This window comes from Sturnira hondurensis, unplaced genomic scaffold (genome assembly GCF_014824575.4).
Source record: "Sturnira hondurensis isolate 20B ecotype Veracruz unplaced genomic scaffold, ASM1482457v3 Scaffold0004136, whole genome shotgun sequence".
Lineage (NCBI taxonomy): Eukaryota > Metazoa > Chordata > Mammalia > Chiroptera > Phyllostomidae > Sturnira > Sturnira hondurensis.
The window spans coordinates 28,467,717-28,483,382 of NW_028076767.1; the positions used below are offsets into that span (position 1 = coordinate 28,467,717).

At 52.5% G+C, this 15,666-nt stretch overlaps 1 protein-coding gene across 1 annotated transcript; it reads right to left on the reverse strand.

The window, feature by feature from the left end:
* Nucleotides 1-2,726: 2,726 nt before the first annotated feature.
* WFDC3 (WAP four-disulfide core domain 3) lies at nucleotides 2,727-14,479 on the reverse strand. Its single transcript, XM_037044157.1, has 6 exons — nucleotides 14,039-14,479; nucleotides 13,227-13,358; nucleotides 12,261-12,407; nucleotides 4,779-4,910; nucleotides 3,539-3,724; nucleotides 2,727-2,946 (listed from the first exon to the last, which is right to left on the reverse strand). Exons 1-6 carry the CDS (start codon nucleotides 14,115-14,117, stop codon nucleotides 2,930-2,932), a joined length of 693 nt encoding a protein of 230 aa, XP_036900052.1. The 5' UTR covers nucleotides 14,118-14,479; the 3' UTR covers nucleotides 2,727-2,929.
* Between the last annotated feature and the right edge of the window lie 1,187 nt (nucleotides 14,480-15,666).

The window sequence follows — 15,666 nt, forward strand, 5'->3', positions numbered from 1 at the left end:
ATTTTTATCCTCGCTTGGGGATATTTTTTCATAGCTTTTTAAAAATGGTTGTATTGTTCAATTACAATTGTCTGCAGTTACTTTTCCACCACTCCCCGAAACCCCAGCCAAACCCTCCTCCCTCCCTTCCTTCCACCTCCCGTCACTTGGTTTTGTCCATGTGCCCTTTACAGCTGTTCTTGAAAACCCTTCCCCCCATTATCCCCTCTGCCCTCCCCTCTGGTTACTGTCAGATTGTTCTTCATTTCAATGTCTCTGGTTATATGTTGCATGCTTTTTCCTTTTGTTGATTCGGTTCCAGTGAAAGGTGAGATCATATGGTATTTGTCCCTCATTGCCTGGCTTATTTCACTTAGCATATTTTCATAGCTTTCAGAGGAGGAAGGGAGAGAGGAGGAGAGAGGGAGAAATATCAGTGCAAGAGAGGAACATGGATTAATCGCCTCCCTTACGTGCCTGGACCGGGGATCATACCCATGGGGGACGGGACGGGGACCCAGTGTGCATGGTCAGGGACCAAACCTGCAAACTTCTGGTTTATGGGACGATGCTCCGACCAACTGAGCCACACCAGCCAGGGCTCAAATGGGTCTTGAGCCCTCATTGACCACTGAACACCCTCGCCTCTGCCAACTCTTGACTTCTTCCTCCAACAAAGTCCCAAATTCAAATTCAGCCCTTCAGGGCTTGCACTCGGCTCATGTGCTCATGTGCTCACGCTCTCTCTCGCTCTCTCTCTCTCTCTCCCTCCCTCCCCTGTCATCGATACCTGTAGATAAGTCTGTAGCTCTACCATGGACGGGGTGTGCTGCTGCCCCAGATGACAGGGAAAGATCTAGAAAGGACCCCTCCCCTTGCACTCAGCCTGAGCTGCCTGGGGCTCACAGCTTCCTCTCTAGTCCCACTCTCCACCCCAGCAGACAATCATCCTACAGTATTTTGAGATTCCCAGACCATCCTCTTCCATTGAAAGCTCTTCTTTCCTGGTTTAACTATGTACATGTATTAGGTTTTTTTTTTAAATAAACAATAAAATGACAGGGGAGATCTGACAAAAGTCAGCAGCCTATCACATGGACACCAGCGCTTCCAGGCCGCTGGGAGACTCAGGCCAGCCACTGTTTCGGATCAGGCACACTGGCACACACCTACTCTACTCAAGGCTGTGCATGTCCTCTGGTGGGCAGAAACCAGAATTGCACACTCACATAAATGGAAGAATAGAGCCAGAAAAGGGGGCCCAAAAAACCCATCTTAGTGATGGGAAATTTTTTCACTTGTACCTCGACTCTTTCCCTTAAAGCATTTTTGCAATTTTTAAGGCAAGCACTAACACCTCTTCCATCCCCATGTTCTAACAGCCCTGCCTACGCAGCGATGTGTCCAACTGCTGACCGCACATGCCCTCGGCCCAAGGGCGGCACATACAGCTAGTTCACTGCCTCCCTGTCCCCGAGCATACTCTTCTGCTGGGCCAATACGTAGAACCTTGATTTTTGTCCCTAGGCAGGCCCTGCCCTCAGCCTGGGGATGAAGCATGATGAATGTACAAGAGTCGCATTTCCCCACTGCTGGCCAGTGAGATGAGAAGGAAAGTCTGGGGAACCCGGCAGTTTCTGGGGAACAGGTCCTCCATCGCTAAAAGAAGGGCACTGCCTGAGATAACTTTTCAAGGTATTTGGCTATTTAAGGGGGTCTTTTCGCCACTGTCCTCTACATATACCTTCTTCCTGCTGTCGTATCTAGAGCTGAGGCAGCCGCCCTCCCCCCACTCCCTCTGACCCCGGTGAAGTGACTGACGTGAGGTCAAAAGCCAACACACTGATATGGTGGAAAAGGAAGGAGTCTGGTCACTGCTGCCATGGCCGAGCTGCTGAGCCAGCCTCGACACTTCTCTCCAGGCTGCAGTGCAAGCAGATTGAATGTCTGTGTTGGCTAACCGCTGTGAGCTGGGTTTTCTGTGGCTGACAGCCCGACAAACTCCTGACGGACAGACCAGAGAATCACATCCCTTCTTTCACTCAGCAAATAGTTACCGAGGGCCTATGTTTTTGCCAGGCTCTCTTTTAAAAACTGGAATTCTGCTACTAAGGATTTCCCCGGATTTATTGGCAAACGTCAGTCAAGATTTACAGGTATACAAGGATATTAATGGCCAACGAAAGATGACTAGTTAAATCAGCTATTTTCATGAAATTCCATTAAAAGAATGTATGTGATAACAAAAGATCGCTAAGATGCAGAATATGATCCATTTTCTATACATAAAAACATACTTTTTAGAAGTTATCTTGGTTCCAAGAACCTAAAACATCCCCTCCCTACGGTAAAACTACCTGGAGAAGCCCAACTGCCCGTCTTAGAGCCAAGGGCTGGATCCAAGGAAGGAGGCCCAAGGCAGGAACGTCCAAGTGGGTGTCATAAACCAGCCACTCAGCTGAGTTCCATCCCCAACCCACATTCTCTGATAAAAGCAAGGTCAGCAGACCCCCAAAGAGGCCCGACTGTCCTACTCCTGAGGTTGACAGGGACACCTACGGCGAGTCACCCCAAGTTTTATCTGCCACCATCTCTGCCCGAGCCACACCCAACCAGCTGCCATTCTCGGTGTTCTTGAAAAGACTGGATCACCCACCCTTCCCAGATGAGCCCCAGAACCCCACAGCCATGTCCAGGCCCCCTGCCTGACTTCCTTCCCCTTAGTCCTCAAACAGTCCACACAAGAGTCAGCACCAGCCTTTATTGAGGACAAAAGCACCCCCTGCCCATTGCCCGACCCCAGGGCTGTTTCTGCAGAGCGAGGGGCAGCAGTAGGAAGGGAAGCAGAGCCGAGAGGGACATGAGAGCCCCTGTGAGCACCACAGGCCCCGAGAACCATCCTCTCCTGGCTTCAGGACAGGCCCCTGGCAATCAGGACAGATCGGGACAGCTAGGGCACCCGGGTCTCTGCAAGAAGAAGGAACATCAAGTCACAACCATGCCCTCCTGGCTCCAGCTCCACAGCCTGTCTCCCTCCGCCCTCGAGAAGCATGGCATTCATTGCTCTTGGAAGCCCTGATTGGCTCCGTGCTTCTTAGACAACCCGGTGCCAACGGGCGTGGAAGACTCTCTCACTCAGAAGTCAACTTATAGCTCCTGTCTTAACAACAGTCCATCTGTTATTTTACCCACTCTCGCCCTCCCCGAGCCCCAGCTCCCAAACACGTCGCCTACATTCCGCCCTCTGTGCCTTGACTCACAAGCATCGGCCCGCCTGTCCAGCATGTTCTCCAGGCCGTCCTCCCTTTGTCCTGTCCTGCCCCACCTTTAGAGCCCAGCTCAAATCCTGCTCCTAGCAGAAAGACCTTCCCAAGGAGCCCCACCCACTCTGGAAGCCCGTATTCTCTACGCAAGGGTTCTGGAACACACCGTCTTTCTCTCCAACCAGACGCTCCAGGGCAGAAACACGGGCCTTCTGGAGTCTCCTCCTGCAGCTAAGCCAGCGCTTCACATAGAGCAGTGAAGCCCTTTGTGTTTGGGGACGTGGGGCCGTACTCACCTAATGCAGAATCAGCCGCGATGGTCCCACTGGGGTCCGAGGCCAGCTGGGGTGGCGGGATGGGGGGGACACAGAAGCGGCCACAGCCCGACTTGCAGCACTTTTGCCCGGCTTGACAGTTCTCATCCATCATACAGGTAACGATGCACAGGCCGACCAAAATGCGCGGACAAGCCCCGCCCCGCCCTGTGGGAAACCGGGCCCAGGTAAAGACCCAGGAGGGTTGGCCCCACCGCCTCCAAGTGCCCACCTGGAACTCAGACCTGGGGGCTCCCAGCCAATCCATCCCTGAACCAAAGGTCTGGCTGGGAAACCTGGAAGCTGGCGGGTCTAAGAATCCACAGGGCCCCTGGAGAACACCTGGACCAACTGTTTTCAGACAGTGCCCCACGGGGAGCTCCCTAGAGGTGCCTGGGGGGTTGGCACCTCTGTGTGCGTGGGGGTGGGGCTGGGTGGAGGGCAGAGGGAGCGAGGCTCCCAGAACCCCACCCTCTCCCCTACGTGTGGGCTTCTCAGTGTCACTTCCTCGGGGAGACTTCTCTGCCACCCCAGATGAAGTCCGCGCTGCGTTGTGCTCCTTTCATCAGACCTGACTGCAGTGCACTCATTGGTCTACCTTCCCTGACGGGCTCTACGCTACGGAAAGACCTTGACTGTTGCCTGGGAATGAAAGCGCTGCCTGAACCAACCTCTGGGCCCGTGACTCTGCAACAGAGTCCCACAGGGCCTGGCACCACAGGGGCACTCAAAAACGTGTGTGTGTTTGAAAATATGTATTGAAGAAACAAAGAAATCAGATCGGGATTGCTTTATCTGTTGTCTATATGTTGCTTCCAACCAAGATTTTATGTCGCACACAGAGAAGCTTTGTGCTAAGAATTAGGTCAGAAGATCACGATCTTGGGCAACTCTCTCATTTTACAGATGATGAAATTGGCTCAGAAAGGGGCCTTTGCTTATCCAAGTTCACAGAGCAAATCGGCAGCAGAACCAAGACCAGAAGCCAAGTTGCCTGTCTTCCTGCCCAGGGTCTGTCCCTGTTACCGGCTGCTGCCTTCCCCTGGTTGTTCAATGCCCCCAAGGGCCCCTGACCCTAGGAGGGGGGGTGCTTTGGGTTGAGGGGGCCAGGCAGACAGGAAGGATGAGGATGGCAATTCCTCCCAGGAAGGGAAAACACAGACCACTCCCTCCCAAACCCAAGCTGGAACCCAAGGATTTCCTCCCCAAAGAGCCAACCTACCTCCCTTGATGTCTCCTCGGCAGGTGTGGCCACAGCCAGTGCTGCAGCATTTATGCCCCGGGGGACAGGACTCGTCTCCATCACACAACTCCTTGCAGGGAAGGGGGTCAGCAGGACACTCGCCACCAAGCCCTGCCATAGAACCAGAGTGCTGGGGCCCGGAGACGCTCCGGCCCAGCATTTCCAGATATTTTTACAGTGAGTCTTGAGAAGGAAACACACGCTTCATTGTGCCCCGTGGGTACATTCACATCGGGGTGCATTCGGGCACGTGCAGTGCTGAGACTTCATATTCTGCTTCTGCTGTTCTGCGAATAGGCCATAAACTACTCAATTCATTTCAAGACTTGCAGTTTGAAAAACACTGTGGAGGTCTAACCCACTTTCTGACTGTGGCAGACATCTGCACTGGTGGCCCCCAATGAACCCCACCCTCCTGGGACTGAGGCCCTGGTAGAGCCCCGCCCAGATTGCCTCTGGGCTTGACCACGTTACTTGCTTGGACCAATGGCACGTCCAAAAGCAGGATTGTTGCAAGCAGAGGTTTGATAAGCACTGGTACAGCAGCGTCTGTCCTCTGAGAACTCATCGTCTTGGAAACCAGCCGCCCTGCTGTGTAGCAGCTTGGGCTAGACAGGCTCCCCCTGAGAGAGAACCCCAAGGAGCAGAGGCGTCCTGGACATCCCGGGCCCTGTCGAGCTCCCTGCCGAGGCCCCAGCCACATGTGGCAATATGACCGCAACTATGCCCTGCGGGTGTAAGAGCTGCCCTGCTAACCCCCACTAAGTTTGGGAGTGGCTTGCCTGTAGCAATAGATAGCTGAAACAGTGGTTACGGAACCCCAGGTTTGTTCTGAGAGGCCGTGAGCCCAGACAGCTGAAATGATCTGCTTCCCCATAGCTCCCAGTAAGGAGGGAGGGCCACACACTGAGACAGAGCCGGGAAAACATCTACGCTCCCGATAGGAGGAATACGCAAACTGCCCCCCACTTCTCTTTTCTTCCAGCGCAAAGAAGACAGAGCACAGGGAGGGAGAGCAGCCTTCTTCCCACTGGGAGGCAACACGCATGAGCAAGTCAAGGGTCGCAGAGAGAAAAAGAGAAACAGTCTCGTCCTTGTCGGCACCACGGAGCTGCCACCCCAGCCCTGGCACCTGCCTGCTTCAGGGCTTCTTGTTACGTGAGAAAAGGGAACCCCAACTTGGGTCATTTTCTGCTGGGTCTGGGCACACATTCCTGACGTGCCCGTCACCGCACCTATGGAGAGAGTGAAACCCAGAGAAGAGGAGGGGCTTGCCCAGAACTAGAGTGAGTCAGAGGGAAAGCAGGACGAAGCGCCGAAGCCTCTCAGTTCACTGGGAAGCATTCTTTCTACTACACCATCCCTCAAGCACGCAGGCACCGGCCGCTCCCCGGGGCAGGCCCGCCCAGAGGAGTCACATCCAAACCAAACCAACTCCCCGTGACTCATGCACCTCCGTGTTTATAGATTCCAAGTTGTTTAAATGGAAAAAAGTGACTGGCAATTAAAGGCTTTGTAGGGGACCACAGCAGGTCTGGCTCCAGGCCTCTGAGTGGGACAGTGCACGCACATCCCATGGGGCTGCTGCAGGAGGTCTTCCCTGATGAGAGAAGCGAGTGTGGCGCCTCCAGAGAGAACGCACGTAGCTTAGCACTCAAGACGCCATCACTGGCAACCTGGGGTTTTCCCAGAACAACTCCTACGTGGAACACTGTGCGCCACTGTCAGATCACATCGGAACCATGTCCTGATTGTTTTCACTCAGAAAACATGGGCACTAGAACCACCAGACCTGCCTCCCCAAGCTCTCCACCTGCTTGGCAAACACCGAAGTCCATTTAGCGAAGAACAAAGCCTCTTATCCCACAATCAAATCTCGCTGGCGGGAAAAACCCAGCAACAAAAACTCACGGTGGAGTTATGCCACGTGCCCTGCAAAGTGGGTGGGTGGGTACGGTAGCACACTTCCCAGGTCGAACCACTTTGCTGAGCGTGGCCCTGATGTAACCAAGGCCAGGAGCACCCGCCCCTGGAAGAGGGAGGGGGTTGGGTCTCTGTGCTGGTCCTGGGGATGAGGGCGACCTCCTGCGGCAGTGAAATTCCAAGACGTCTTCAGCCGCAAAGGACCCGCTGAAGTATGAAACCTACTCCTCTTCTCTTGCAAATGGACTGACGTCCAAGAAAGGAGAGGGGCTGACCTGAGCAACGGTGGCAGAATTGGGTCCCAAGACCCCAGCTCTAGGGGTGCCCTATAAACCACACACTATGAGTCCCTACTCCACAAGGGTCATCCCAAAACCAATCAACAAGCACTGGGACTCACTCCACTCAGTTCTGCCGAAAGAGCAGACCCAGTGGCACGCAGTTTTGGGGATTAGGAAAACGTGAACGAGCCAGCCTGTCGGGAGCCCCCATGGCCATCCTAGGTTCGGTGGTTCACATAGCCGTACCCATGGCTCTGATTTATTACAACGGAGGACACAAAGCAAAGCATCAAAGGGAGTGAGGCAAAGTCCAGAGGAAACCCGAGGCCAGCTTCCAAGGGTCCTTTCCCAGTGCAGTCACGCGGGGGTTGGGGGCGACCAGAACACATTGCGCTGTCCACCGAGGAAGCTCCTTAGGCTCCCATTTTCCACTGAGACTCTCTCATCGCTTAGGCTCTGGATGACGCTCTCAAAATGCAGTTTCCCAGAAGCTGTCCAAGGCCGGCCTTGCAAGCAGGCCTTTCTAGGAGCCTCTATCTCCAGCCTGCTGGGCTGTTTTCTGTGACAACCAGCAGGGAGGTTTCAGGAGAAGATTCACACAGGAGCATGCGCCGTCAGTCCGCGCCAAGGATACGGCGCAGGCGCACACGTCACAAGCAAAACAGAGGGTCACAAGGCATTGGGCGTGGCCACGTTTCACGCGGTGGGAGGAGGGCCAGGAGGGAGCCGAAGGTGACAGCCCTTGGGCCATAATCTGAACCTTCGCTCCAAAGCCTTTTCCTCCCCGACCTGCTCCCCCTCAGTAAAAAGCACGTCATCGCCCGGCTGCTCCCGCCAGACACCCGCGCGCCATTCTTGATACTCCCTCGACGCCCACGTCCGCCTCCTCCTCCACCCAGTCCTGCCAACTCTGCCGGCTGGAGGGCTCCACGTCCGGCACTTTTCTGTCTGCACCGTCACCACGATGGCCTCAGCCGCGGTCACTCTCACCCAGCCTGCCACGACAATGCCCCCTTCCCTGGCCTGCCGTCTTCTCCACTTGCCCCACCCATTCTTCACACACCAGCAGGGCAGCTTTTTGCAATGAAAACTGGACCAGGCGTCTCCTGCTTCTATAAGCCCCTCCAGGCCTAGAGACAGGCCCCGCAGACTCCCCGAAGTCTGGGCTCTGCTTCGGACGGAGCCACCCTCTCCTCTTCCACCCAACCTCACTGACCTCCCCTCACCTCCTCCAGAAAAGCACGCTGTGCCCTACCCACCTCCCGGCCTCTGGCCTCGCTGTTCCCTCTTCATGACGCTCCGGCCAAAGGCCAGCTCCTCGCTCCCCAAGTGAAGATGACCCTTCCTCTATACCCCTCTTTCTTTTCCCTCCCAGCATTTGTTACAACGTGTGGTTGTTATTATTACTTGTTGATGATTATCTCCTGTCTCTCACATCATGAGAACAAGGACCCTGGCTGCCTTGGTCACCAAGGGGATGCCCGAGTGTTGGGTGGGGGAGGCATTAGGTAGGGACTGAATAAACGAATGAGTGAATAGACAGGTCAGACTTCAGACAAGTGGGAGGGAGCTTGAATGGAGGGGTGCTGGGCATCACTAGGAGTTATCGAACGTGACTTGGCAGCTTTGGGGTAGGCTTTGGAAATGCATTTCTTGCCCCGGCTGGTGTGGCTCAGCGGACTGAGTGCCAGCCTGCAAACCAAGGGGTCATCAGATTGATTCCCAGTTCGGGCAAAGGCCTAGGTCGCAGGCCAGGTCCCCAGTAGGGGGCATAGGAGAGGCCCCCACATCTTGATGTTTCTCTCCCTCTCTCCCTCCCTTCCCCCTTTCTAAAGATAAATAAGTAAAATCTTAAAATTAAATAAAATAAATAAAATGCATTTCTTCTAAACTGCATGATATGAGCAGGATGTTTGTGTCCCCCAAGAACACATATGTTGAAATCTAATCCCCAGTATGAGGATATTCAGAAGTGGGGCCTTTGGGGGTGATCAGGTCATGACAGTGGAGCCTCAACAACATTAGTGCCCTGACTGCCCTCCCACCACTCGAGGGCACAGCAAAGAGACGGCAGTCTATGAACCAGGAAGCAGGGCCTCACCAGACACTCAATCTGCCTGCACCTTGACCTTGGACTTCTCGGCTTCCAGAACTCTGAGGAATAAACTCCTGTTGTTCGTGAGCCACCTGGTGCATGGTATTCTGTTATAGCAGCCCAAACGGACTGAGACATTACATTGTCACCCCATGGGGTAAATGTCCTTATCTCCAAAGGTGAGGTCCAGAGAGATGCGAGGATTTGCCCAAGGCCACACGGCAAGCAAGCAGAGGCACCGGGGTTGAGGCCCACACTCAGACCAGAACCACCTCCTGGGAGCAGGTCCTAGCGTTTGCCCTGTGCCCTGGACAACCTGACTGTCCTGCCGCCCCACCAAACCGAGCAGCACAGGCCGTGCTAAACCTCTGGCACTACCAGGGCTTAGGAAAAGCAGGAGTTGTTCACAGCCAGAGAGGAGAGCTTCCTGTGAACTTGGGGGTAGCCACCAGCCCACTGGGTGAGTGTCCAGCCTCCCTCTAGGACCGGAACTGTACAAAAGTACTTCACTACCAACACAGCAGCCACTGCCGCCTCTCACCAGACTAGGAACCTCACTCAGCCAGAGGGCTCCGGGAGATCGCTATTCCAGCCTGCCCAGCTCCAAGCGAAGCGGAAGCCCCATGTGGGCTGGCCAGGGCCCAAAGCGGCTCACAAAGATGCCTGGCCAGGGGCCCAGCCTCCTCCCTCAGGCCTTGCAAGGGAGCCATCAGCTTCAAACACTAGGTGGATTGTACCAGGCCCAGCAAGCTGGCAGTGAGTGACCTGCCTGCCACAAATTCCCAGGCTCTGGTTCCAGAGCTGGGCCTCAAGAGTCCTGGCAAGGAGTACAACCCTCCATTCTCTCTCACGGGCAGGCTGCCCGAGAGAGCTGCCTGAGTAGGCAGACAGCCCCACTGGGCCCCTGCTACCTGGAGAGGTCTGGCTGGAAGGAAAGAGGTCGTCACGTGTGGTGCAGTTTTGGGGTCTCGGAGGAGACCTGAGCAGGGGAGGAGAAAATGATCCTGGTTCTTGATAAAAGGGGCTGGTTGGAAGTCGTGCCCCTGACAAAGTCCACCTTATGGGGCAAGAGGAAGACAGCTGATGCAGAGTGAGGGCCAAACAGTTTACAGACTTGAAGTCATTACCACAACCTTCGAGGCTTATTATTTCCATGTTACAAGGCAGGGAATGGTGGCCCAGAGAAGCAGAAAAGACATGGCGAGGGACCCACTGGCCAGTAACTGGTGAGCCTCAGGCTTGAACCCAGCTCTCTGACCACCAACACCTATGCTTTTCCATGCAATACGCTGCCAGGCACGCTCAGAGAACGGCCCAGTTCCTTTAAAAACCACGAGGGAAGACATGACGCAAGTTCCCATTTGAGACAGCGAAAAAGAAGATAATAAAATAACCCAGGCATGAACTGACCAAGAAATACTTTAAGACTAGAAAACACTTTGAAATGCACCAAATACACTTGGGGGGAAATGAGAAGACATAAAGATTCAACATTAGGAAAACATCAGTTCTCCCTAAATTAACATATATATCTAACCCCTCTCCAGTGAAAGTAGCCTCAGTATTTGGGGCCGTGGGGAAGAGACGACATGATAATAAAATGGATTTGGAAGCACCGGCGAGCCAGAGCAGCCATGACAAGTACCGAGGCAAAGGCGGATGAGAAGGGGCAGCCGTGGAGACACACCAGCTGTTGCTAATGCCTTCTGGGGGCCTCTCTAGGGGGTGGGGAGGAGCCAAGGAATAGAGCAGACAATTCCGTCACTTCTGCCTCCAGATTCTCTCAGCCGTGTCACCTTCCTCCTTCCCCATGGCCACCTCCCTAGTCTAATGACAGCCTGCCCTCACCTGGAGTCACGCTCTCCCTCCCTGTCTCTACCGGCTTCCTTTCAATTTCTCAGATGCCACACTCTCCTTCTGAGCCTAACGACTTTCGCACCTGCCTCGCTCATCCCAGAATGGCCATCACACCCTTGACCAGGCTAACGTCAACTCTGAGTCGCAGGTGAAATGTCACCACCTCAGACAGGCCTTCCTGGACCACCCACAGTCTAAAGCCAGTGCCCTGTTTTATTCCAGACTGGTGATCTAGTAAATAAAATGTGTCTCTGAGAAAATAAAATAAAATGAGTGCCCTTTTCGTCTATCTCTCAGCATCCTTCAATTTTCCTCGTGTCCTTGTCACAGTTTGAAATTAATATTTATTTGCAGGCTATTAAGCCTCTTCCCCCCCTACTAGTCGACAAGCTCCGAGAAGACAGGGACTTAATCCACTTTGTTCACCACAAGGTACCAAGGACCCATCACTGGGTCTAGCAAATAGTAAATACTCAGTAAATCTCTGTTAAAGAAATTGTATGTAAATAGAGAATTAGGTCATGGGAACCCTGTAAGAGGAAGAAGAAACTTCTTTCAAACGCCTCTTTGCCAGAATCAGAATAAAATAGGGCCTGCTTTGCCCTGGCCAGTGTGGCTCATTTGGTTGGAGTGTCATCCTGTAAACTGAATGAATGGTTGTGAGTTTGATTCCCAATCAGGGCACGTTCCTAGGTTGTAGGTTCCATCCCAGGTCAGGGCACGGAGGAGGCAACTGAGAGATGTTTTTCTCTCACATCCCTGTTTCTCTTCCTCTCTCTCTCTCTCCCTTCCGCTTTTTCTAAAATCAATAAACATGTCCTCAGGTGAGGATGAAAAAAATAACAGGGCCCATTTCCAACAGGAGATGGCCATCCTGTGTGTGGACTGAGGGGACACAGAGTCTCAGAAGCCAGTGAATGGGGAAATGTGTGCTGCCCTGCAGAGGTCATGCGGTCCTTTTTGCCATCTCTTTGCAGCCCCTGGAGCTAAGATCTTCGTAGAGAACACTGCAGTGGACAACGGGGATTGGAAACTGCCCAGCAGCTTTCAAGTCTGACGGCAAATCCAGATACCCCAAGATTTCCCTTCTGGCGGCCTCCTCTGCCTGCCCAGGCCACGTCCCACGCACCATCCCAGCTTGGATACCCTTCGTGTATCTTTTCTTGGAAAAGACCTCAGAATATAGGAGGCATTTTATCGGTTTTTCGGAGTAGAGTAAAACCAACAAGATGGCATGTGCGCGTATCTGAGAAGGAAACAAGGCGGCCAAGCAGAGAGCATGGGGTACAGGGCGGAGCTTCTTACCCGGCTTCCGTGTGGAGACCGGGACCACACAGCTCCTGTTGCAGCCAAACCTGCAACATTTCTTCGCCCCTGGACAGGTCTCATCGGTGACGCACCTTTGAAAACACGATTGTTTCCGAGCAGCCCTGGGACAATCGCCTTTTCTCCCTGGAAAAGAAAGGGAGACAGACACCAAAAAAGAGATGAGGGTGCTGGGGACACCCACAGGCACAGCAGACCAGACAATCAGAGGGAGCTTCATTTCAGACCCTCCACCCCCGTGCTAAAGCCCAGGCAATGACGACAGAACATTTACTGTGATGTTCGCTGAGTTGCCCCTCATCTGATCCTCACTGTGATTCTACAGGATACACACAATTATCCCCACCTTAGAGAGGAGGACATTGAGCCTTGAAAACTTAACACCTACCCCTGGTGTAGCTCAGTGGATTGGGCATCAACCTGTGAACCAAAGGGCCACAGGTTCAATTCCCTGTTGGGCCACCTGGGGGGGATGTGCCAGAGGCAACCGATGGATATTTCTCTAGCATATTGATGTTTCCCTCCCTCTCTTTCTTCTCCCTTCTCCTCTCTCTGAAAATAAATAGAATAAAATCTTTAAAAAAAACACTTGAAAAGAACCCTTTAAGCCTTATTTAAGGCTTAAGAAGGTCTGCCTGGCTCTATCTAGTGTTTACTCCTTTCCCTAGGATCTTAAACTTCTCTTCCCACGTTTGCTCTCCAGCCTTCACAAGAACCCTGGGCTCAAAGTTAAAGGCCAAGCCCATCAGTCCCATGTTCCCTCCCGACAGGAGACAAAGAACTGGGCACACTGAGTAGGTGAAGGAGAAGAGACCCCCAAAAAGAGAGATAAGAGGTGCTCTCTGCAAGCTAGATGTCCAGAGCCCATCCAGGAGGCAGGAAGCTCCCTCTGGGTCTTTCCAGCCCAAGGGCAAGGTCAGGATTTCCCCCGTCATGCCAACATACCCTGCAGGATGCCTCCTCGGCAGGCGCGCCCGCAGCCCGTGTGGCAGCACTTCTGCCCCGCCGGACACGACTCATCCCCCTGGCACAGGTCTGTGCACGGGTTCTTGTCTGGAGGGCACTCTCCTTCTTTCACTGCAAAAGATCACATGAGGTTGGGCTAACTGGCCAGGCCTTGAGAAATGGGGAAGGGAAGCAAAGCATACTTCAAGAACTTTCAGCCTCTGCAAACACTCCTATCCAAAACATCTCTTCCCCAGGGGAATATGGAGGGGCAAACTTGTTGCCCTCCATCCACGCAACCACAAACACACACACCACGACTAAAGGACCAGCCATTCTACAGATAAAGAGAGAGGGAAAGGTTGGGGTGATAGTGTTCTCATTTAAGAAACTGTAGGGGAGCCCTGGCTGGTGTGGCTCAGTGGACTGAGCACTGGCCTGTGAAGCAAAGGGTTGCTGGTTTGATTCCCAATCAGGACGCATGCCTAGGTTGCAGGCCAGGTCCCCAGTTGGGGGTGCACAAGAGGCAACAACACATTGGTGTTTCTCTCCTTCTTTTTTTCCTTCTCTTCCCCTCTCTCTGGAAATAAAATAATAATAATAATAATAATTTTTCAAAAAGAAATTCTAGGGGAAAGCCAGATTGGAAGTCCTATCTCCCTGCCCAGAGAGGGTAAAGAAAGCATCCAATCCCGTCCTACAGAGATGAATATCTTCACAAACGAGGCCCCTGGCTCTGGGCGGGAGGCAGGGCATGCCTTCTCCAGGCACTTTCTGTTACTGTCACGCAGGGATCCCAAATGATAGCTCACCGTGCTCTCCTGCAATCACCCAGGACGTCAGGGACCCAAGAACAAGAAGCGCCTTCAGGAGGAAGAGGCAGCTCAACATGGTGATGATGCTGAGAGTTGAGATGAGAGCTCAGGTCAGGCCAGAGGTGCTCGCCTCGCCCAGAGTATCAGCTGGGAGAAAGAGAGGACCAGGAGACTGGCCTACACCCAGCCTCACGGTCTTGCCTTTCGCAATAATCCCCAAGGATGGCCTCTCCAGACAAGAAGAAAAATGATTGGTTGCTGATGTGTGGGAAAATTCCTGGCACCACCAAAGGGCACATGTGATGGTGGTGACCAAACTCTGTAATGTACAGTACACAACACCCCTGGACAATGATGACAAGCCTGGGAAAAATGGAGGATGCCCATTGGATCAGGGATCAAAGGCAGCCCTTAATGGCCTTGGAAGGACACAGGTGTAGCTGAAATGACAGAGGGAAGGAGCAGAGACATGACCTAATTAAAAAACAAAAAACAACCAAAGCTAATAAAACGTACTGTGGCTTCGGTTCATCCCAGCAACCTAGAAGGCAGAGAATGGAACGGTTACTTAGAAACTATCGAAAAGCTTCAGAAAAACTGCATTTGAGTCTGTTCAGATTTAATACAAATGCACCAAAACCTACATCTTGGTCCCTCTGGACCACATAGGTGATTCTTGAATTGTCTGAAGGCTCGTGGACAGAACCCCAAAGAATAGTTGCCATCATTCAAGTAGTCCAAACCATATATACTCCTTTTTTTATCTCTTCTTTCTCTATTTCTTTTCATTTTTCTTTATCTGTCTGCTTATGACTTTGGTCGGCCATGATACCTAATAGTGTCCAGTGAAGTTAAAGGGGAGGTTTGGCATTGCTTGGCCCAGTGAGGTTAAAGGGGAGGGAATATTCATGGCTCAAGGTAAAAGCTTCCTTAATGGCACTAAAGAGTTTGGTGCCAGGAAGTTGCCTTATTTTTTTAAGGTTGATATTGGAGCACGGAGATAATTAACATTTGTTGATGACCTATTATGTGCTTTATATACATTATTTATCTTAATGCTCACAATAAACTTGCAGAGGAAAGAAAAGGGGCTCAGAAGGGCTCAGAGAAAAATTGTCCAAGGTCAGAAAGCCAGCAAGTGATGGCTGCTGGAATTTAATAATGTTAATAGTAATGACAGACAGCATTGTTTGAGGGTTTTCCTGCGCCAGATGGGTTGCCTCTCGAATGCCCCCAACTGGGGACCTGGCGGCCCACAACCCAGGCATGTGCCCTGACCAGGAATCCAGTGGTGACCTTTTTTGTCTGCAGGCCAGCACTCAATGCACTGAACCACATCAGTCAGAGTTGCACCCTAGTTCTAAACGTTTTACATGAATTAACTCACTTAATCTTCACAGCGACTTTATGAGTTTGTTACTATTGTACCCATTCTACAGATGGGAAAACTGAGGCGGAGAATGGAGCATGGCAAATGGTAAAACAAAGATAGGCAGTCCAATTCCACAGTTCTTAAATCACTATATCATACTGGATTTGAATTCGGATCTTTCTAACAGCAAAACTCATGTACTTTCTACTGCCCTATATTGCGACCTGGAGAAACTAATTTTCATTAATGGACC